The sequence below is a fragment of the Megalobrama amblycephala genome, linkage group LG2 (assembly GCF_018812025.1).
Source record: "Megalobrama amblycephala isolate DHTTF-2021 linkage group LG2, ASM1881202v1, whole genome shotgun sequence".
NCBI lineage: Eukaryota > Metazoa > Chordata > Actinopteri > Cypriniformes > Xenocyprididae > Megalobrama > Megalobrama amblycephala.
In genome coordinates, this window is record NC_063045.1 from 1,890,902 (window position 1) to 1,915,558 (window position 24,657).

The 24,657-nt window shown below is 42.0% G+C and overlaps 1 protein-coding gene across 1 annotated transcript; it reads right to left on the bottom strand.

Moving 5' to 3' along the window:
• Positions 1-198: 198 nt before the first annotated feature.
• si:ch1073-335m2.2 (msx2-interacting protein) lies at positions 199-24,655 on the bottom strand. Its single transcript, XM_048182054.1, is given in 16 exon segments — positions 199-921; positions 1,003-1,161; positions 1,457-1,651; positions 2,290-2,382; positions 2,471-2,922; positions 2,925-9,251; positions 9,254-9,495; positions 9,606-9,706; positions 12,482-12,595; positions 12,678-12,791; positions 12,951-13,076; positions 17,846-18,198; positions 19,209-19,369; positions 21,053-21,544; positions 23,276-23,596; positions 24,387-24,655. Coding segments are annotated over 16 exon segments (9,465 nt in total). The 5' UTR covers positions 24,470-24,655; the 3' UTR covers positions 199-789.
• Positions 24,656-24,657: the final 2 nt, after the last annotated feature.

The window sequence follows — 24,657 nt, forward strand, 5'->3', positions numbered from 1 at the left end:
TTTGCAGACAGAAGTTATTTTCTGTAGTAACAGACATGAGGTACACAGAGCTTCAGATGTCTTCAACCCAAACAAACGTTCCTTAAATTCCTTTTTGATATATGTTAGATATATAACGTTTAGTCTTGATATTTACCCTTCATTATACTCCGTGTATTATTTTGATGAATAAACACTGAAAGAGTGACACAAAACAAGTTTTATGGCCTTTTTTTTTATTTGAGTAAGAAAATCTGAAGTGCCCGCAACAAACCCACCAAAGAGCTGCCAGCCCCAAAGTCTCACAAGTATTTACATCACAAAAGCGGTTTGATTCTGTATTTCTTTCAGTCCTCCAGATACTGTACGATCCACAGCCGAAGGTAAAGGGCGACTCTTTTGGGCTCGTTTCATCTCGCCACGGTTTTAAATATTTAAAATATTTACAGTCCGGCAAACCAGAAACTCCATGATCCTGTCGGTTTGCTGCGGGTGATCGGAGACGATCTCAATGTTCAATCCTCTACGGGACCACATGACTGGTTAAAAACACATTTATGTTACAATAATTTCTATGATTCGTTCTTCAAAAAATAGACTCAAAATCAACAAATGAAGAAAACGTCACGCGTCGCTCAAGACAGTTGTGATTTTTTTTTTCTTTTCGCCCAATGAAGCATTTCCATGAACAAATGAAATTGATCAATAAATACAAACACTGCAGAGACATGAAGTCAGACTGTACAGAAACGCAGAAGAGCATCCGTGGCCCACAGACACGAGGAGAGATCCGTGGAGGAGACAGGTGAATCACACAGAGGTGATGACAATCATGAGGTGCGGAGAGATGCTGGAGATCTGGCTGAGGAGGTCCGGAGCGAGGCGCGACAGGTGGCTCTCGGAAAACTCGCACGGTGGAAAGATCTGCAGCACGTAGGCAGGCTGGACATGGAGGAAAAACATTGTTTTAATTGACCAGACAAAACCTGAGAATAAGTGCACTGGCACAGGAAAGGCACCTACCTGATTGGAGCCGGGATTGGGGACGTTGATGATTCCAGCCGCCAGTTTGGCCTGCAGGTAATTGATGAAGGCAGACTTGAGCGCCTGCGTTTGGTTTAACACGTCGTCCTGGTTGACGCCACACGGCATGGCCAACAGGAGGCAGAAGTCACTCTCCCCCTGACAACACAGAACATAAAAAGCCATATACTGAGAGTCTTCTCCAACGTTCAGTCAGCAGCAGCGCAAACTAGTTGAATGCGTTGTTTTTAAAGAGGACCCATCTTTCTTCTGTTTGAGCATGAAAAACACATTTGATACATTTGATATTTTTTCTAGAACTGATAGCCCTCTTGGATACTGGAAGAATAGATTTTAATAAGCTACAACTAGAGCCTTTGTCCTCAGCTTTACCAACAGGCGATGCACCAAAATAGACTCTTGGTGGAAAACTGAATATTCCACAGTCACGTACCGTCATTCTGCGAGCGACTCCCTCCAACTGCTGCGCCTCCAGCCTCATTCTCTGTACGATGCGGAGAATCCCTCCGCTCTCCGGGAGAGGCAAAGACCGCAGGCCAAGAGCTTTGTTTCCACATAAGAAATGCAGCTGAACCGCTGCTGTATCATTCTTCAGTGCCAGTAGGCCTTGCCACACAATAGGGTATTTCTGTATGACAACAATAGAGTTTATAAAACACAGTCAATCTCAAGGGTCTGGTCTACATTTACATCTAACCCACAACACATAGATGGACAAAGTTTTGTGTCTGTTAGTGGAATGTGTTAAGGTGATGAACTAAACCTGCGTTTAGTCTGCTAGAACACTTGACTTGATATTTTCTAGTATATGATGATATTAAGAGGCCAAATACTTTCCCTGGTCACTGTACAGAACTCAACAATAAGGAGTGCTTCACTAGAACTTTGTGTAAAGACGCTTTGAAACCATGTGTATTGTGAGAAGTGCTATACAAATAAATGCTTTCAAAACTATCGAGGTATTTGTAAGAATGTGTTGGAAACTACTAACCAGTTAATAATGGTTTGCATTCATTTTATAATATATAATATCCAGCTTGGTGCAAATTCACATTTTGTACAGATTTAATAAAAAAATATTTTAAATATTTATAACAAACAAACAAAAACACAAAAAAAAACATGGTACTAACAGTAAATACTGATTGTTCTTCTGATGTGGGGCTAGTGAAAATAATGGCTTGGCAAGTAAAAATCAGGAGTTCTGGGTCGACAGAAAAAATCCTTGTTGAGCCCTGCTGTATGCAGGTAATGACAGAGACTCACCGTCAGAAGCTGCACCATATTCACCGGCTGATGTCCAACCAACTCCACTTTAGCTTCAGCTTGTGGCTGACTTGACTCTGGCTCCTGAGCTCCCTTTATTTCAAATAAAAGGGACAAAATGTTATTGGCATAGCTCTAAAAGCTAGTAAACATTTAAAAATGGATGCATACACAAACTTACCTGTGATGGTGGGATGCTATGGGTGGACTGGTTAATCCCCATTGGAGAATTATCAGCAAACTGAGCGTGGGTGGGCCGTAGGTTTGTATACATGGCTGAATATTCAGGGAAGGACGTTCCAGCTCCTGGTGTCATCAGCTGAACTCTCTGAGGAGAAGCCATGGGAGGCATTGCACTACGGATTGCCATCATTCCCTCCTTATTGGGAGGCGTCTGTGCCCTCCTAAGCTCTGATGTTTTCGAGGGGTCCTTCTCAGATACTCCCTTTGCTAACAAGTGTGGCCGAGGGGAAAGAGATGCCGCCATGCTGGTAGGAGTTGAAGAGGGTGGTATGTTCTCAGGGACATGCACCTGGTGTAATTCTGCAGTGGGACGATCGCTTTGCTGGTGATGAATGAGTACTCGCATGTCTCTTGGTGACATGTTGAATCGTTCGATTGGTAAACCACTGGGAGAGCTCCTCGATATTCTGCTGGTATGGATTCTGGTTTCAGTTGAGCAGCTGGTGGTCTTCCAAGAGATGTATGGAAACGCCTTGCCTCTTCTTCCCCCCCATCATGGCTTCTTGCATTGGCTGTGTTAACTTTGAGGACCATTTCCCTGTTCCCCACAGCCTGGGGAGATGTGGGCCGCTGCTGGCCAGGTGGCCAAGAGGAAGTGAGGCTTTCAGAGTGAATGGCATAGTTCATCATAGAGAGGGGAGGAGTGTTCACTCTTACCTCACCCTGAGTGAGGTGCCCTATTGGGCCAACACGGTGCGGTGACATTCTTCCAATACCACTGTGAGCATTGTGTGGGGGCATGATCACAGACTGCTCAGAGTGGTGGACAGTGGAAACATATGGGGACAGAGGGGGTAATCCAGGGGGAAGGACCATAGACACACCTTTTGGAGATGAAGAGCCTATAGGAGACGACACTTTGGCAAAAGGAGAATGAGGGTGTCCAGATTTCCTGGGAGATCGCGGCTCCTGCTTAGGTTGAATAAGTGACGGAGTTCGATCTGTCGACGTGCCAGCTATGAACCCAACATGATTGCTTGCTGCTGGGGGAAGATGTGGACTTATAGCAGGACTAATAGTTGGGACCCAGGCAGGTTTCACGCCATCCACGCTGAGGGACTCTGACCCATCTCCCTTCTTGGGGTGCTTCATCACTGTATGATGGTAACTCATGACCTGTGATGGGCCAGGCGTTTGTTGCAATATTTTAACAACTCCACTTTGAACTGGAGTGTAAGAGGATTCTAATTTGTCCAGTGCAGACTCTTGTTTAATTGTGGAGACATTTAGTTGTGGTTTCATTGAATGCCCATGATCTGAAGGAAGTGAGCATTTCGAAGATGGTGGTTGGGAGGCACTGTAAAGTTCCTGCTTGATCTGGGGCATGGACACCAGCTGCTGTGACTCTATGTCCACAGCACTGGCAGGTGGGATCTGGCTGATTTTGGCACTTATGCGATGTGGCCCCTCCATTTTCTGGCCAGAATGACTCAGCACCACTACACCTTCTGACGTCTGAACTCTCAGTCCTGTGCTTGAACCTGTACTCAGCGATGTACTCTCCACAATATAACGACCAGCATTTCCACCTTCCTCACCGACTGGTGGACCATGGTAAGTACTGCTTTCCTCCAAGCTTGGCTGGTAAATCTGTTTTGGAGGTTGTTTGTCGAGAAAGGGATTTCCAATGGGAACATTTGGCTTATCCTCTGAGTCAGGGGGATTGCAAACTCGACTGATGACAGAGGTAGGAGTGGAAGCAATAACCGAAATAACAGACTTCTCACTGAAGATCTGCTTTGTTTCTGGGGATGGTATAGAAGCAGGTTGTCGAACTACAGGTTGGGCTGAAACGGAGGGTTGCCTGTTATCCTGATGAGCACTTTTGCTGGTTACCACTTCTGGTGTAATGTCACTTTCCCTTACAGAATGAGGATGCATATTCCCAGATGTAGCACCAATGTCCAACACTGGGCCAGTTCTAGGCTTTGTGAGGATTTTACGCAAATCACCTGAGTTGGCATCATGAACAGGGGTATCAGAGGGTAATGTCGGGCTCTCCACAGAGGTCTGTGGAGGGGAGAGGACCCCAGCTTCTTTTGGCTGATTGAAGCGCTCTGTTGGGGAAACAGAAATCCTGCTTGGGTATGAGGATAAATTCTTGAGGCAAGTTCTTGTTGGAGACATTGAGGGGGATGTGTTTTTGTATGAATAAGGCTGATACTTGGATGTTGGGCTTCTGCTGAGAGCAGGAGAAGATTTTGGGATATCCATCTCAGTTTTAAGAGGCAACTCAGGTTCATTTGGAATGTCTGCATTAGGCGCTGTTAAAGTTACACCCTGCTTGGACGAGGAAGTAATGACAACAGCTGTACTTGTGGGTGATCTTTCTGTGACTGTTGGAAGTTCGGTGGGTATGGATTCTGGTGACTTCACAGGGATGTTTTCAGCATCCAAAACTGCATCTTTGAAGGGTTCCTTTTTGCTTCCAGCACCCTTTTGGCCTTTGCCCTTCTTTGATGCTTTTGCTCTGCCTTTACACACTTTTTTAGGAGTGGTTATGGTCTCCTCAACTGTTGTGCTAACACAGGTTTCAGATACTTTTGAACTGGATCCAAGTGTCTGCATATCAGCATCCGAATCTACAGCAGAGTTGATTATTTGTTCTTGTGGCAGGGTACAAGATGTGTCCTCTGACGTAATGGAATCTATAGCAGCAGCAAGCTCTGTTTCACTGGATGGATTTGCAGGCTTTTCTTCTTCTGAGTCTCGCTCTGGTTCTTCAGCTAATGAACGTTGTGCCTTTGTCAAGTTACTTTTGAACGGAGGAGGAGATGCATCTTCTGTCAGCTTTGCAATATTCTCAACAGCTTGCTCAAGCTCCAGCTCTCGAGACAGCAAAGCTACATCTGGCTCAATGGCTTTTGTTGAAGCAAGCAATGTTTCTCCTTCACTATTATTAACTTCATCCATGGCATCATTTTCAAATTTAGCTTCTAGTACCTCATCCTTTGAAGATACACCAGGTGAGCTCTTTTTGGGAGAATCATCAGCTCCAGGTTCATCTTCACTAGTCTGAAGCATTGCCTTTACCTCTGTCACATCAAGCCGAATTGTAAGGTTTTTAAGAACAAGAGAGTTTTCTTCAGTAATGAGTTTGGAACTTTCTGATATTTTCTCCATTTTGTCTCCCTTTTTTCCATTTCCAGATGCGGATACATTCACTGGACTTACTCCTTTTTGTGTGTGGGGTGAAAATTTGCCTTTACCTACTTTGGGAACATCCTCACTGTTCATCTCACTTGCATCCAATTCTTTAGACTCAGTTGATTTTGACCGTTCAGTTTTTCCTGCTGGTACATCCTCTGCTTGGCGTCGATTCTTGGGGGGGCGTCCCCGTTTCAAGGGTGCTGCAGTAACAGTCTCTACATCAGTACCCACATCTTTATCTACGCCACGCTTCCGCACAGCACGAGGTGATTCAGCATCTTTTCCAGGTTGCAGAGCATTTTCATCTTCAAATGGTTTAGCATAAACAGAACGCACATTCCTACGTCTTGCCCTAGGTGGTACATTTTGCTCTGTACCTTGCTCCATTTCTGTGCTGTGCCCAGGGGACTTACTTACTGACTTTGAATCAGGTACTGCCTTGGATGCCACTCCTCTTGGAGAAGATGAGCGTTTCAGTTTTTCTTTGTCAATGCGCACACTTTTGCGGGTACTCTGTTTGTCTGGGGTAGCAGGCAGAGGTGTAGTTACTGGTGTGGTAGGAGAGGTTTTAGCCTTTTTGTTTCTTGACTTTGGAGGGGGAGACACAGCTTCTTCAACTGGATAATTATCAGCAACTTTCTGATCATCTGTACTGTTAGATTCAGCCTCTGTAACAGGTGGCTCAGGTTCCTTTTCATGTTGCTCAGAAGGGATACTTGAGAGGGGACTTTGGGATTCAGGAAACTTGACTGGAGGCTCAGTCTCTGGTTGCGAATTGCTGGCTGGTGTTTCGTTGCTCGAGAGCAGTTCTGCAACATCTTTGTTGGTTTCAGGAGCACTTTCAAAGTCATTAGTCTTCAATACCATCTCCTCGACTGGTATCTTTGACTCTTGGCATTCTGGAGAACAATTGGGTTCTGAGGGGTCCTCAAGTAAAGGCTTTAATGGCTGAGCGGAGGGCAATTCATGCTCTTTATCTTCCTCCTTCATGGAAGGATCAAGCAAATTATAGGTAGGAGTATCAGCACATTCTGTTTCTGCTGATGGCAAGGATTCTTTGGCTGCTAAAGCAGGCAGTGATATTTGAGGAGCTTGGACAGGACTAGTCTGAGGAGCCTGAACAGGGCTAATTGATTTGATCTCAGCTTGATGGATACTAGGTTCAGTAGCATTTTGTTGCTGTGGAGCTTGTTCTTCCTCTGGTGTTTTACTTACTCTAGTTGCATCTATGGTTTCTTCATGCTTGGAATTTTGAGGGATTTGTTCTTTATTCTTCTGTTGCTGCAACCTTGTTAGCTCCAAGAAACGGCTATGGAAAAGCACAACTGGTTCTGGGTCAGGCTGCCCTTCTGCTGGGCCTTGCTGAGAGTACAGATATCCAATACCATGTTCAGGGTCCTCATGCTTTTGCTCCAGATGCTGGAGACGCCTTGAATCCTGCTCAAAAATAGAACTGTGCAAAAAACGTGATGCAAACAACTCTCGTCTCTCCTGTTCTTCTGGCTTTGGATCTTCTTTCCTGTCATCCACTTTGTCTTCAGACTCACTTCGAATTTTTTTCTTCTTCATGTACCACGAGGGAGTTGGTCTTGGTGCTGACTCTACCTTTTCGGTGTCCTTTCTACTTCTGAAACTGGCAAAATGTGAATCATAATCAAGGAAAGACCAGTTGTCTTCTCTTGAGGAGGACAAAGACTTTGCACGCTCTAACAAAGCTTTAGTATCTGGAGTGATTGTCTGATCATCTGCAAAAGAACGGAATTTGTGTCTCTCTAGAGAGGATGTTAGCTTGGACTCTGACAACCTGTCTGGACGATGCCTTTCAGAGAAAGATACAGAAGTTGATGGCGCAGGAGAGTTGGGCTTATTTTCACGATCCTCTTCAGAGTCAGAACGCACTTCACCAGGTTCCAAATCGGGCCAAAGTCCATAATCCAAGTACTTCCGATTGAGACGCCTTTTCTCAGAGGTCCTTGAAAAGTCTGGTAACAAGTCTTGCTTTAGTTGACTCTCCCATCGTCTTTGCTGTTCATCTTGTAGCGATGTACTCATCTTTGACATCTGTGAGGTGTGCATCCGTTTACTGGCAAGTTCCAGATCTAATGGAACATTATCTTCAGGTTTTGAGGGTTCTTTTATTTCTCTCACAGTCATTTGAATACGGGGGTCTGCATATTCTTCCTCTCTTTGTAGCGGGGCATGCTGAAACCTTGGAGAGTTTGTGTTATTCCACTCAAGGTCTTCACTCTTTTGCCGAACCGTTCGGTAAATCCTTTCCCTCTTAGCACTCATTTCCATCTCAAAGGACTCTTGTTTCTTGATCTTACTTGGAGGCGAGGTATCGGTTACATCCTGCGGAGGCTTGCCAACCTCATGTACCAGACTACGATGCTCAAGATCTTCTGCATCTATACCTTGATGAGTTTCTGTCTTTCCTGGTTTATCAGGCGTCTGCAGCTGCTGCCGTAGCCGCCGGTTTTGCTCCATCTGTTTGCGGTAACTCTGAGAAAGGTCAATATTTTCTAGATATTCGTCCCTTACTTTGCTGTCCTTATCTGAGGTTCCATCGTTTGAAAATCGCCTAGGCACAGGGTGCGATTTTGAGTCCAAAATATCCACTTCAGATAATTCACCTGGTCGTAACGGTGGGCCTTGAGACGTCCCTCTCGTAGTACTATCCAGCTCTTCCCTTTGACTATAATGAGAACCAATCCTGGATTTGGAGTGTTCTCTTTTTTGAGCCTCTTTCTCTGCTTTCACATCAACATCGGTCTCTTTTGCAAATCCCGTGTTCATTGCAAATTCTGCAGGTTGGCTAATCGCAGAAACTGGATCATCCTCTAGACGGCCTCTTTTCTGTCTTATAGTTTTCCCACTGGGATCACCAAACCGCCTCTTTCTCGCTGCAAGTCTGTCAGAATCTAAAAGGGAATCTTTGCCATCACTACCAGAGTCAGATTTTAAATGTTTCTTTGACTTTCCTTTCCCATCCCTGTCTAACGACTCACTTTTGCACTGATCGAGTCGCTCTCCCTTTTGAGACTCGAGGCGAGTAACGTGGTCAGTAGGAGAGGGTTCTTTTTCCCCTTTATGCTTCTGCCTTTCTTGACTCTCCAAATCTGAAACTTTTACTTTCCCAGAACCCAAATCCAGACTAGCCTCTCTCTCTGCTTCAGAATGAGGAACAGTGGGAGACTGCACTTTGCCTCTCCTTTGCTTTGCTTTCTCTCCCTTCTCTCTGTCAGCCTTTTCCTTGCGTCTGCTACGCTTCTTGCTCTCCGATCCACTTGTACGCTCTGCCTCGGTCTGCTCCATTTCTCTCTCCAGTCCTTCTGATTTGTAATCTACTGGCGATTTCTCAGACTTCTCAAACTGAGGTGGAGGTGGAGACAGTGAGCTGCAGCTTCCAGATCTCTCAGAGGAGTGTCTGTACACGCGTCTTTCAGCTTCTCGTGAGACACGATCAGAAGGTGAGGGTGAAGCAGAGGGAGTTAAGGGACGACGCTGATGAGACGGGCTCCATCTGCCTCGATCGGCCTCAAATCGCTCCCGCTCCCGTTCCCGTTCCGCTGGATATAGCTGTACTTCCTGATGTCCTCAAAAGGGTCTCGATAATCTCTGTATTCCCGTGGGTCCTCATGATAGCGGGGATCGTAATGTTCTCCTTGGTAATGATCCAACTCTGCATAGCGATCGCGACTGCGACCAGGATAGTCTCGACGGGGGTCTTCGGCGTAAATGCCAGGAGTCCTTACATTCTCGTAATATGCCCGCTCAGCTGAAAACTCATGATAAGGAGTTCGCCTCTCTTCCCTGACAAAACAAAACAAGATTTGGGAAACAATTAGCCAAGTGCTTGAAGATAAACAAACTGCAAGCAGGCATTATAGTTTCTAAGGTGTTTTACTAAAGGCAGCACTCACCTCCTCTCTGATGGAATATCATAAAAGTCACGGATGTCCTGCCCTGATGCCTGCATAGATCGATAGAAAGCCATTTGACTCTCCTGACTGGCAAAATCAACCTGGACAGAAGAAGCAAAACACATTACGTCGTATAATTGTATATATACACTGGTGGTCAAAAGTTTGAAAGAAGTCTCTTCTGCTCACCACAGCTGCATCAGTGTTAATTCTGCCAGCCATTTCTAATTTTGCCTTAGTCTTCATCTTCAGACAAAAATGCTTATTAGACTTAGTCACATTTTAGTAATTTTTGTCTTTCATAGATTGTCAATGAAAATTCATTGCATTTTTGTCGACTTTTAGTGAATACTTTTAGTCAAACTAAAGTTACCAACATTAATTTTGGTAGCTACTATACAGGTGCTGGTCATATAATTAGAATATCGTGAAAAAGTTAATTTTTTTATTGTAAATTATTTTTAAAAATGAAACTTTTATATATTCTAGATTCCCTACATGTAAAGTAAAACATTTCAAAAGTTTTTTTTTTTTTTTTTTAATTTTGATGATTAGAGCGCACAGCTCATGAAAGTCCAATATCCAGTATCTCAAAATATTAGAATATTTCCTAAGATCAATCAAAAAATGGATTTTCAAAACAGAAAAGTTCAAGTTCTTTAAAGTATGTTCATTTGTACACTCAATACTTGGTCGGCAGCACATATTACAGGAAATGACTTGCTCCTAGCACAAATTACAGCATCAGTGAAGTGTGGCATGGAAGTGATCAGCCTGTGGCACTGCTGAGGCACTATTGAGCCTTCAGATCATCTGTATATTGTTGGATCGACTGTTTCTCATCTTTCTCTTGAAAATATCCCATAGATTCAGAGGTCAGGCATGTTGGCTGGCCAATAAAGCACAGTAATATCATGGTCAGCAAACCACTTGGAAGTGGTTTTTGCACTGTGGGCAGGTGCTAAAGTCCTGCTGGAAAAGGAAATCAGCATCTCCATAAAGCTTGTCAGCAGATGGAAGCATAAAGTGCTCCAAAATCTCCTGGAAGATGGCTGCATTGACTTGCACTTGATAAAACACAATGGACCAACACCAGCAGACGTCACGGCCCCCCCAAATCATTACTAACTTCAGAAACTTCCCACTAGACTTCAAGCAGCTTGGATTCTGTGCCTCTCCAGTCTTCCTTCAGACTCTGGGACCATGATTTCAACATGAAATGCAAAATTTACTTTTATCTGAAAAGAGGACTTTCGACCACTGTTCACTGTCCAGTTCTTTTTCTCCTTAGCCCAGGTAAGATGCTTCTGACGTTGTTTCTGTTTCAGAAGTGGCTTGGTAGTCCTTTTCCTGAAGATGTCTGAGTGTGGTGGCTCTTGATGCGCTGACTCCGGCTTCATTTGACTCATTGTGAAGCTCTCCCAAGTGTCTGAATCGGCTTTACTTGACAGTATTCTCAAGCTTGTGGTCATCCCTGTTGCTTGTGCACCTTTGCCTACCCAATTTCTTCCTTCTAGTCAACTTTGCATTTAATATGCTTTGATACATCACACTGTAAACAGCCACCACATTCAGTAATGACCATCTGTGACTTACTCTCTTTGTGGAGGGTGTCAATGATTGTCTCCTGGACCATTGCCAAGTCAGCAGTCTTCCCCATTAGTGTGGTTTCAAAGAACAACAGATACCCGGAATTTATACTGTAGGGATGGTCATTTAATGAAACTCAAATGTAAATATTCTAATATTTTGAGATACTGGATTTTGGACTTTCATTAGCTGTATGCTCTAATCAACAAATTAAAAAAAAAAAAAAAAACTTTTGAAATGTTTTACTTTGCATGTAGGGAATCTAGAATATATGAAAGTTTCATTTTTTAAAATAATTTACAATAAAAAAAATTAACTTATATGACCAGCACCTGTATGTAGTCTTTAGACAACAATGTCATTATAATTTTTCTCTTTAGACCACTTCAATTAAGCTTATGGGAAATTGGACTAAAGTAGAGTTGTCAAAAGTACTGACATTGGTACTGAATTTTTAAAAATGTGACGCTTTTGACCGCTGTTGAGCATATACGTAAACACCTGATTGCCCATTGTGCGTTCACGGCTCATCGGATATGTCTGTGATTGGTTTCAATGATCAACACTGTAAAAACATTGTAAATAAACATCAATGAAGCTCTTCACCAAGCGCTTGCACCGATTCACACAGGAGAGTTTTAAAGTAGGCATCTATCGCGGACCAGTCCGCTGCAAGGCGCCTGCTTTCAAACACTCCTGCTCTCACTTTCAAATCAATCTAAGTGTAGAGACAGCGCGTGCACATGGTTGCCAGATTGCAAAGATTAAGTAAAACACCAGGTAGAAATGTGTTCTTTTAACAGAAAAGTTCTGATTGGGGGATTTAAATTCTTGAAATCTGGCAACCGTAAGTATGAAAGCTCATAAAAAATGTCTGTTTTGTCTCCTCCTTTATTCGACAAAAACAGAGAGTGATTTTGACCAAGTTTTTTTTTTTTTTTTAACCACATTTCCGTCTCGTCTTTTTTGTTGATATAGTTGGCCATAAAAAGGTCATCACTGAATATTTTTTGTCATAGATTTCGGTAAAGAAATTAGCACTGGGCTGCAAGTATTGCATATACAATAAAACGGTTATATTGTGAAATACTATTACAATTTAAAATAACTGTTTTCTTTGTGCACATACTGAGAAATTCCTGTAAATCAAAGCTTCATTATTCCATTTGCTGCTCAAGAAACATTTCAGATCATTATTATCAATGTTGAGAGTTGAGCTGCTTCATACTTTTTTCAACATTCTAGATGAATAGAAAGTTCAAAAGTCACCAGTCAGTTCCACGCACCTTAATTTTGTTCCCTCCTATCTTCCATCCTTTGGTTTCTCTAACAGCTGCTTGGGCAAAATCAGTGTTGTTGTACAGAATAAGAGCCATTCCTTTTAACCTATCAAACACAACCTGTAAAAGAGGCCAATAGTTAGTATAACTCCACACAATTCCAGTAAAAATCAATATATTCAAATGTCATGCCAAAATCTACCTTAACGACGGGTCCGTAGCGACAGAAGTGTCGTGTGAGGTACTGCTCTGTGATGTTCGAGGTCAGCCCGTCCAACCACACGCATGCTGTCGGCATACTCTTCCCAAACCCAAGCTGGAATCAAGGCAAAAATAAACATTACAGAGCATCCAAGCCAATTTCACTCTGACAAACAATATGGTTACACACACACACACACACACACACACACACACACACACACACACACACACACACACACACAGTATCTACCGAGAACACGCATCTCAATACCTTCAGTCTGTTGGTGCCGAGATACTCTCCATCCATTTTCTTAATGGCTTTACAAACACTTGCAATATCAGAGTATTGAACAAATGCATACTGGGGAATGCCATTCACCCTCTTGATATCAATATCCTGAAATCAATCAAGACAAATACATGCTTTAAAAAAAGACTGCAACAATTATAAGGAGCAACTAAGAAACTTCAAAGAAGAGTGGAGTTTAGTTTTTTCGCTCGTTGGAACCATAATGAACAACATTTGACTTTTTTCCCCCTCAAACAGACAGAAATTTCCATGTAATAGATTTATAGTCTCTCTAGGACAAACAGTTTACATGACGAAGGAATTTACAGGAAAAACAGTGACTAGTGATACACCGAAACAAATTCTTGGCTGCAACTGAGAAGGCTCATTTTAAATTGGCCTTTCTTTACTTATTTATATATACACACCTGCATGACTGCACAATTTTGACAAAACTTATGACTGTCAATTAATGCCATTCACATTGTACACCACCACAGTGGATCTGAAATGAAGCAATCAAGATTGAAGTTGTGGTTGTGGTTATTTATATCCAAACTAGGCAAACGGTTTAGCAATTACAGCACATTGTATTTGTAGTTCCCTCCATTTCAAGGGAGCAAAAGCAATTGGACGATAAGCCGTTTCATGGCTGTTCCCTGGCCATTTTGTTAATTAAGCAGTTAAACGGTCAGGAGGAGATTCGTAATGTGGGATTTGCATTCACAAGCGGCTGCAGAAAGACTGAAGAAAACAAAAATCCATCAAAGAGATGCAGAAGCTTCAGGAGCGGACGACGATGATGGAGAAAAACCCTTCACAGTATCAAGCCACTGTTAACGTGTAGAGATGACTTCATCAATGTCAATGCAGCGGCTTAACCTCAAGAGAATTTAGTTCTTAAAGGTGCCCTAGATTATGTTTTTAAAAGATGTAATATAAGTCTAAGGTGTCCCCTGAATGTGTCTGTGAAGTTTCAGCTCAAAATACCCCATATATTTTTTTAATTAATTTTTTTAACTGCCTATTTTGGGGAATCATTATAAACGCACCAATTTCTAACCCTATTCCAGTAAACACGGTCGGTTATGTCTTAAGTGAAAGTAAACTGTCGCGAATGAAAACGCACGTGTAAGTTAACAGAATCAGTATGTTGTATCTGTGCTTAAAGGGTTAGTTCACCCAAAAATGTAATTTCTGTCATTAATTACTCTCCCTCATGTCGTTCCACACCCGCAAGACCTTCGTTCATCTTCAGAACACAAATTAAGATATTTTTGATGAAATCTGAGAGGTATATGACTCGTCCATAGACAGCAATATAATCAACACTTTCAAGGTCCAGAAAGATACTAAAGACATCGTTAAAACAGTCATGTGACTGCAGTGGTTCAACCTTAATGTTATGAAGAGACGAGAATACTTTTTGTGTGCAAAAAAAAAACAATGTCTATGGTACGGTGTTCATTTTAGGACATTCTCACATCTCAGTCATACAACGAAAAGGCGTCATATGCCTCAGACTAAAAGGCTTCAGTCATCGGACAAAGCGGCATCGTGCCTCAGACTGAGAGGCTTCACGTCTCAGGAAAAACAACGTCAGGTGTCAGGTCTCGTACAATTAGGCATCGGACAAAACAGCCTCAGACCAAAAGGCATCAGATGAAATGGACTCAGACAAAAAGGCATTAGACTAAAAGTCTTCAGTTTTTTTTGTTTTTTTTTGGCCATGTTTTTGTATAACTTTCTATTGGCTTTTATCCCATCATAATGCAATCCTTCAGTTATCTTTTTCTTTCTCCCCCCTTTTTATATTTATCTGTAACTATTACAAAATTGTTACAGTTAGTGTGTGTGCATGCATGTTAATTATGAAGAATCTATCTATTGATGGTATTCATGTAGGCTATTTATCCCTTAGCAATGCTCTTTATGTTTTTGTTATATATATAAATAAAAGAAGGTGAAGGTGTAAGCTGTAGGCTATATGATGATATTTTATTCTTAAAACTTTAAGTATTACACTGGTTAGGTTCTATACAGAAAAGAACATGGCGATTTTCACATTGGTCAGCGCTCTGCAGAAAAATAGCAATTATCTAAATTAAAATGTAATCGACAGTAGGTGGCGCTGGAACAGCAGAAATAAAGCCGTTTCCCTGGTTACGTCTGTACACAAAGCAGCTGTGGTTATAACAATGCAGTCTAATAGTTCTAACGATTTTTTACTTCGCTTATGAAAATGAATTAAAGTCTTACTACAAATAAAACAAAAAACATGGTTATTGTAGTTAACCATGGTAACCACAAATAGTTTATGGTAGGATTTGCAGTAAAACTATTGTTATACTTTTACTATAATAAAACCATGGTTCATTTTCATAAGTGTTCTTGATAGTTTGTAGAGCTGCACGATTAATCATATCGCAATCGCGATGTCAAGCTTGTGCGATTATATGACGCAAAATGCTGCGATTTTATGAAATAATAATAATAATAATAATAAGTTAATAAATAAATAAAAAAATACATGTGTGGACACAACAACCCATTATCTGAGAGCTGTTTGCCCATTTTATACACCGCTAATAAAAAGAAGACCAGTCAGTTTTAGTTTAGGCAGTGGCTTGTGTGGCGCACATGGTCATGACTTTTCCGGTGTGCAGCGCAGTGAACGGGTAAAGATGGATGCGGAGCAAACGGTCACTGAACTGGTGGCAAGAAAAAACGCTACCTCTGTTATATGACGATATTTTGGCTATAAGATTAGAAACCCAGATTAGTAGTGGTTGAAGAGGAAAGAGGATTTATTTCGGTATCGCACGCAGCGCTGTTATCAGTGCGCACATGACGCACATACATACAAGGCTCGCGCGCACAGAGAGAGAGAGGCGCGTTATAGCTCGCTAACTCCAAATTGATTTCTCTTTCGCGTCCTCAGTGCACTTGGATGGTCACATACACGCACTATGTCAGTCAAAATACCCCTCTCAGCAAGTATTCATGTAAACACATTCAGTTATGTCTTAATTGAACGAGGTGAGAATTCGGATGTATATCTGTCCGATGTGTGCGTGCATGTCTTACTCTTAAAGTGACAGCAACCTATAAATACCTGCTGTTGTCTGTCATGTAAATCAAACAACAAAACACAGCTTTAACAAAGATTAATCTATATTAAATTTATACAATGAACAGTGTCATTTTACATTTAATTATTACATTTCTGTGCATGAAAATTAATACTACAGTTAGACCTTAGCTAGACTTTATGTAGTATTTATCTATGCTTGTTGTAATTGGTGTACAGTATTTGTTCTTTTTACAGTCTGTTCACTTGCCTTTAATAATGTATTATTTAGGCTAGTAGTTTATGCTGTGGCATCAGAATAGTTTAAGTGGGCTAAGTAATAAATGCAAAGTTAAGTTACCCCCATCCAATTTTTTATTTATTTTTTTGCTGATCCGAAAAGTTATCCGATCTGTGACGTCATAACCGTGATGTGATCCGAACCGTGAGTTTTGTGATCCGTTGAACCACTACAGATTAGTAAAGAAACAAATATCTTAAATGGGATTATAACAAGTTTGCAGTAATGCAAAGATGTTATTTAATTTCATAAAAATATTTTAATTTGAAAACGCTGTGCATTTGTTTGCTGTTGTTGCTAGTTTGAGTTGAGAAATACACATTTCAGCATTATCAGTAATCTGTGTGTGTATTTTCATTGAGAACCAAGCAAGATGACTCATGACACTATTTATTTATTATATCGCTATCGCAAATCGCAATCGCAATATTGACCTCAATAATCGCAATATGACATTTTCCCCAAATCGTGCAGCCCTAATAGTTTGCAATGCAAACAATGTGTTATTTATCTAACTTTTTATACAAACAAATAAAACTAGTGAATAATACAAATTTACAAAATAACTGAGTACGTTTTATACAACTTGGTGTAACATTTAACAGTTAGAAAACCGCGTACATGTGACGTCACTTTGAGGCAGGGCAATTTGCTTCCTTAAGTCCTTTTTGTCTGATGGTTTTATGTCTGATGCCTTTTTGTCTGAGGCTGTTTTGTTCGATGCCTAAATGTACGAGACCTGACACCTGACATCGTTTTTCCTGAGATGTGACTAATTGTTGTTCTTAATTGTTCTTATTTTATAACAGACTGTTTACTTGTCTTTAACAATGTTTGAAATTTATATTTTATTTACATAGAATTCTCTCATTTGCATTGTTCTTGCATTCCACGTAAAAAGTCTGTTAAGTAAAATACTACTTTTTAATACTTACTAGCCAATGGCGACTGAACTGAATTGGTCTGAATGATGACACTATTGTCTTTTGTAGATCTGCATACAGCAGAATTTGACTCATATTTAATAAAGTTTGCATCATCGATTCATCATTGTTATTTTCCAGTTTATTATGATGAAGCCGCTTTAAAACAATCTGCATTGAATAATACCTGATTTCAAAACCATTGTGATGGTGCAGAGAGCCACTGGTGCGTAACCGCAATTAATGAATTCTGTAGATCGATGTGAATACTGACTTCAATCAAACTATCTTGAACTGTACCTATAATGTATGACATGAGATGCTGCGTTCATCTCTCACTGTCTGTATAATCCATGAGAGAGTCAATATCACACTGATCAACAGGCGCAGAAATACATTTACAGTAATAATGAATAGACAACACTTTACAGTAATGAATAGACTTCAGTAAATGTTAAGTCAGTAACAGAACTGCTTATTGTTAATCCAGTCCAGAAGTTTCTTGTCCGAGACTTCATTTCAGTACATAACCACCTCAAAACGCCACTCTTCTCTACTAGAATGAGTAAAAATGCTAACATACCACGATCTCCCCGAAGCGCTGGAAGACGTCGAGTAGCTGCTGATAGTTGGTGGTCTTCTCCAGGTTTCCGATAAACAGCGTACGAGTGGCCTTGGGGTGAAACTCGTCGATGCGTCCGTCCAGGGGACGAAACTCATTCTCGCTCTCCGTCTCGGGGCCGTTCCAGGCCGTGACCTCGATCAGCATCCCGAAGAAGAGCTTCCCTTTGGACACGCTGAGGGCTTTCTCCTGGTCCTCCTGCTGTCGGAAGAACACCAAACCGTAGCGCTCTTCCGACGCCCCGTGGATCTGCACCGATGTCACCTTCCCATACTTCTTAAACTCGTGAAAGAGCCCGTCTTTCAAACTCGTATCTGATGAGAGTAAAACGCAGACGCTTTTAGATTAAAGTGTTATGTTTTGATCATGAAAGAGACCCATAAAAGGACCAAGGATTGTAATATACGCGTGTAATCTTCAAACATAAGCTTTGACTGGATTTCTGACAAGGGTTAGTTCACCCAAAAACTGAAAATTCTGTCATCAGCTAAATCGGTAAGACTTTCATTCATCTTCGAAACACAAATGAAGACATTTTAAATGAAATCCGTGAGATTTTTGTCTATACTCACAAAACTGACGCTTCAAAATGACAATAAAGAGATGGCAAAATAAATCCATATGAATAGAGCCATTTAATCCATGTCAACTGTGTTTATGAAGATGAAGGACAGTGTTATGGGTTTGGACATTTTTGGTTGAACTAACCCTGTCAGAAATTCAATCAAAGCTTATATGTCTGAATATCAAACGCATATATTAAATTATCCTTGGTCTATTTATGGGTGTAATTAATTCCCCCAAATAACCCATATTTTGAAATTGTTCACCTTTTTTCAACTTTGATTCTGAAAATATCTGTACCCGAGAGAATCTGAACTACTTTGGACTTTAAGGGAACAAGTTTGTCTTCATGTCCACCAATTTCCATCAGGCTAGTGATCATAATTCCTCAGATATCAAACTCTAAACATGCCTCCCTGATTAGACGACACCAACAACAAATGAGCAAACTATGAATTAAACAGCAACACGCTCTGATTTGACATGGACTGAGCTTCATTCAAGAGCACCTATTCTGCTCTTTGTCCATGTTCATCTTTCTTTAGTGTGTAATGTTGAGCATGAAGCTCTACAAAATCTCTCCAGTGGGACTTCTTCTCTATATCAAAGTTTTAGGTCTTACCTTATACTGTTTTTTGAACACTAATTGATTAAAAGATCCCTATACAAAATATTGAAAGTATAAATGAGCATAGACTCCTTTAAATAAGATGGAAAAACACAGCCCAAGGAACAGGTGAAGCGAGCAGTAAACGGTCACCTGTGGATCGTGTCGGGAGGTTCTGGACTCTGATGCCGAAGCTCCTCCGTGGCTCGTCGGAGTCCAGCGCGAGCACAGGAGGAGCCGGAGGAGCGTGAGTGGCCGTAGACTGCACTGAGCGCGCTCGCGACCCTTCACTGGAGCTGCTGTTCGAATCACTGCTGCCAGAACACAGAGGGACCACATTCAGACAAACCCAACAAACAAAAACACCCACTAACATACAAAATAAGGGCAATAAACAAACCCAGCGAGATTTAAAGTGTATGCCATTAGTTATGTTAGAGAAACTATAAACATTTAGCATTATTACAGTATGAGAGTATTAAACACCTCTTTGAACTTCCTCAACTGAACCCAACAATTAAAATCATGTTAATTTAGAAGGAATAAGTCATTTTGGTTCTGTTTTTACACATCTTTTACAAGTGTTGACTGAATTCATCAAGCTCAACCCCTCAATTGTGTTATCAAATTTACGAAATTAAAAGAAAACTGAGTTTGGTCTAATTTGATAGACAGCTTCATTCAGGCAGAACCTGAATTACAGAGTATATTTACATTTAATGTTTATTTAATGCTTGAAATTACCATGATATCCACGAAACACAGATGGAATTACGGACTCGAACATAACATGGATTTGCGGTATAAAATGGAATGTTACTGAATTTGCAAAATTCTGTATGAATCAAAAGTATGGTGATGTTGACAAGTGTGTGTGAATATTACAGACTGCTGTGCAGTTTGCTCTTCTACACAAACTCAAGCACGTGTGACACTATATGAAATTATGATGGAAATTTATTTCTATTGTACAGTAGGACAAATAATAATAGAATTAAACATTAAAACATTTAAGGAATATCATTTTAAAACTAACCTTCTGCTGCGCTGTACTTTTGTTTGGCAAAAAAGGAATTGTTCACATTTTAAAAGATAAATTCAATTGTTTAAGTTTTATGCATTCATTTGATTACCACTGTGATTGATGATAAATTCGTATTGTATTAAATCATAAAACACAGAATTCAGGTATTTAAACAGACAACACAGATTTTTGTTAAAATTGTACTAAATTGTTTCATGAAATTAATTGATTAGACTACCTTTGTAATAAAATGGATTTCATTTCCTATTTTAAACTGTATTCAGACATAGAAGGATTCTAATAATAAGGTTGTAACAAATTAAAATCTCAAAAATAACTACAATATTAATAAAACACTTTAAAAGATTGCATCTTAAAACATGAATTAAATTGTTAGTTTTATGCATTCATTTGATTACCACTTTTTGATAAATTTGTATAAATCCTAAAACAGAATCCAGAAAAATTTAGACAACTAAAAAAATAAAAACTTTTCATTGTTAAAATTTTACTAAATTACTAAATTGCTTACATTTTATGAATTCAATGATTAGACAAAGTTTTTGATGACAAAAATTTAAATGAATCCATTAAAACAGAAGTGAAAAAAATTCAAATGGATTTTTCTTAAGGCCTTATTTAAAGGAACCCTCAAACCTTAGGGCAAATAATAAATGACAAAAGATTAATTAAACTGTTAGTTATGCATTCATTTGATTACCACTGTTTTTGATAATAAACTTGTATAAATCTTAAAACACAGAATCCAGAAAAATTTAGACAGCTAAAAAAATAAAAACTTTTCATTGTTAAAATTTTACTAAATTACTTACATTTTATGAATTCAAATGGTTAGATGACAAAAATATACAGCTCCTATTTTAAACTATATTCAGACATAGCAGGATTCTGATAATAAGGTTGTGACAAAAGTAAAATCTCATAAAACACGGTTGAAGCGCTGGTACGATACCTGCCGCTGCCAGTGCTGCTGGTGCTGCTGACCGAGTCCGAGCTTGAAGACGGGCTGCGTGAGCGTGAGCGCGGGCCCCGGCTGGGAGACACGGGCGCTCTTTTGGGCGAGTGGGCGGCTTTAGGGGTCTGTCCCGCGCTCCTCTGGGGCGACGGGTGCCGGGACTGGGAAGAGTGCGAGGACCGGCTCCGCCGATGATGGTGGTACGTCCGGTCAGCGCGCCGGCCCCTGTCGTCCCGGTACGGGTCGCGGCGAGCGGAACTGGAAAGGGTAAAAGGGTCACGAATCCGAGACTCAAAGTGAGACTCGGACGCATCAAAGCCACCGCTAAGAGCACTAGCGGCCGGGCTGGAGCTGACCCCGGAGGCAAACATAGAACGGTCCCTGTAATAGTCTGTGTTGTAGTGCCGCGGCCTGTCGAATGTGCCGCTGCGCTCGTGGTGTCCGTAAGGACTGTGCTCGTACGCTCGCTCCCGACTGTCAGAGCTGCTGCTGTGAGAGAGACAGAAAGAGACACGACAGAAGGGGGAACATACACACTTAGATACGAACTGGATCCATCTCAAACAGCTAACACAAGTGCACCTTATCGTACAAAATCTAGCGGGCCAGGTTGGGGAGCCACAATTTAACGAAAGAAATCATAAGCACACGTCCGAGAGGCTGGTGGACTGAGCTACACTGAGGCTCTAGCGCTGAAAACGGACTTCTACACCAATCATGCAGTGTTTCTATCCGGCTGTGACATTATTACAACGGATTGAGGAGGAACGTTTACTCTGATCAACTGAATCATGCTCGCTATCTGGCTCTGAACACTGGAGGGGAAATCAGACAGAACTGAAGATCGAGAGCTGAAACAAGTATGGAGGGACAGAAGAGTTAAAAATAACACAAGGCTCTAGGGTTAGTAAAGAACAGGGGTTAAGAGACAGGGTGCATGTCTAGGTTAGAGAGAGAAAGCACAGTGAGGCGTAAGGCAGGGCAATACCAACCTTTTCAGAGCAGTAACTGACCCTACATATTCCCAATACAATATAGGAGGAATTTTGTGTGAGCCAAAAACAGCGACGGCGTAAAGCGGTGCCTGGCGAAAAAGTCCCGAATCCCACTATGCAAAAAGGGTCTTCATCCAATCAAGGTCGCACCGGTCATCCGTACGCCTTCTGTACCGGTAGACTTGATGACAGTTTAACAAAAATAAAATAGTAAAAAGTCTTTAACAAAAAAAAAAAAAAAAAAAAAAAAAACGATCTTCTTCCAAGAAAAACATAGCTTTCCACTGGCGAGGAATAATCCGAACGGCGCACACAAAAAGACGACGGCTCTGCGGGACAAAAAAACAAAACAAAAAACGAACAGTTGGTAATTCCAGCGCATTACGTTCCTCCGAACGGCAGCGGTGAGACTTCAGCAAACTCTTCTACCGGCTGCGTACATCCACTCGAGATCAGATAATCCAGTTCGATCTACACCTATACATCCAACATGAGGTTAGATCCAACATTCAGGCAGTGGGAATCTTCCCGTGACGTCTTCTGGTCTTCGAAGCTTCACGGAAATATCCAAGCGAGCGAGCGACGAGCGTTTGTGGCCCTTTCTAAGAATGATGTGCGGTGACAAGGAGGATGGAGATGATGAACCCTGACACACTTACTCCACACGGCGCTGGTGCGTTTCGCTCTTAAATCCACGGCAGTGATACACATCCACGGCTGACCATGACAGACAGTTAGCACAATGACCAAATGGGTGATGGGATAATCGTGCAAGGCAAATGAGAATTGACAAAAAGGTTTGCGATATCTCGTAACTACTTTCCCCGTTAAAAATCTTGTGTTTAATCCGTCATCGGCACATACTTCCAAAGAGCACCATCCAAGGGGGAGTAATATCCGAGATTTGGAGAACGCCTAATATCCAAACTCACCCGCCAGACATCGTAATATCCAAACCGAACGGGATATTCTCCACGTGGGTAATATCCAACTCAGACGAGGGCTATGGCTCACACAGTAATCCCACATTTTGAACACACCAATCTAATCCACTCATTCTTACATGATAGACAAGGATTAATAATTCCGTGTGCAGGAAGTCAGGCCTCAGAGAATGGAGAGGGATCCCTAGAATCTGGTCTTAGCAATCAGTATTGTGTTTTACCCAACCTCAACCCCTGTATCTGACACCATAGTCCCCCTGAGGGAGCCTGTGTCCACTTACCCGTCTAGTCTGCGTTCATAGCGCCCCTCTCTGGTGTGGAGAGACACCGGAGGCCCGTACACCGGCCCCACGGTGCTCCTCGAGAACCCCGCAACCTCCCTTCCATGACTGCTAGAGGGGGTGCCGTCCTCCAGACCCCGCACGGCGCTGGGCACTGAACCCGGCTCATTGTAATCGGTGCGAAGGTCCCTGTCCCCCATTTTGTTGACGGCATTGTGCGCCTTCTGAGCACTTTTAATGTCAACGAAATCCACAAAGGCCGCCACGCCGCCCTCGGAGCCGCGCTTCCGCAGGACTTTGACGCTCTCCACCCGGCCATACCTGCGAGAGAGAGACAAGCCACCGTAAACGTTACGCACATTCAGGAATCACGTGACCGTCGGCCACAGAAAACAAACAGGTTAACGTTATTCAATTTCTGACATCCAAAAACTTGAGACCTTCATAATGTTTGTTTGCTCGACAGCTGATAATGGCACCCAATCATTTTTATTACGCTCCGGCGCACGTTCACACTGCAAACGCAACGCGATTTCACAACACTTACAGTAATTCAGTTTACTGACGTAAAACAGTACTTATGTGAACTTTGTGTTTACTTCAGAACTATCGCAGAACGAACCGCAGATCCTCAATCAAGTTTCTGTTTCTTCGGACTGAATCGGTTTCGCTGTTAAACCGGCTCAGCCTGTCCGGACGCTGTTAGCCGCGAGCTAATTACCGCACACCGACACAAACACTCGCTGTTCTCCTGCTGAAAGCGCGTTTTATGCGACTTTTCGTGAGGCGTAATTGTGGCGTGAACTCAAAACGGACGTTTTCTGTGGAAAAGACCACAGATTTCACTAATTTACCAGCAAAACATTAACTAGTCACTAGTGAAGCGGCCAGCTAACTGCTCAACTTGGTCATGTTAGCGGACTGGCGGCTCATCAGAGATCGCTTCAGTTTGTTTTTAGATTTTAAATCGTGTTTGGGGCTCATTGTTGGTGCTTTAGCTCGTTTTCATCGGCGTTTCGTCGCTAATTTTCTGCCATCGCGGGCTGAGGCTGTTTGTGTCCGCGCGAGGCCGCGTCACTGCGCGCGCAGCTCCGCTTCTTGTGTAACTCACCGTTTAAAATGCTCCACAATCTTCTCCTCACGAACATGTTCGGGTAAATTTCCCACCCAGAGGTGTCTGGTTTCCCGAACCATCCTGCGTCGACCGTGTCCCGTTCATGCACATATGCGCTTTCGCGTCGTTTAATCTCTGACCGTGAGGTAAAATCCACTGCTAGCTCGTGTGAGGAAAAAGATCTCGCGGCCGTGCGCGTGCACGAGCGGGAGCGCGCGAAGGAACCCTCGGCGACGAGCACCGCAACCCTGCGCGCCCCCGTCACTCT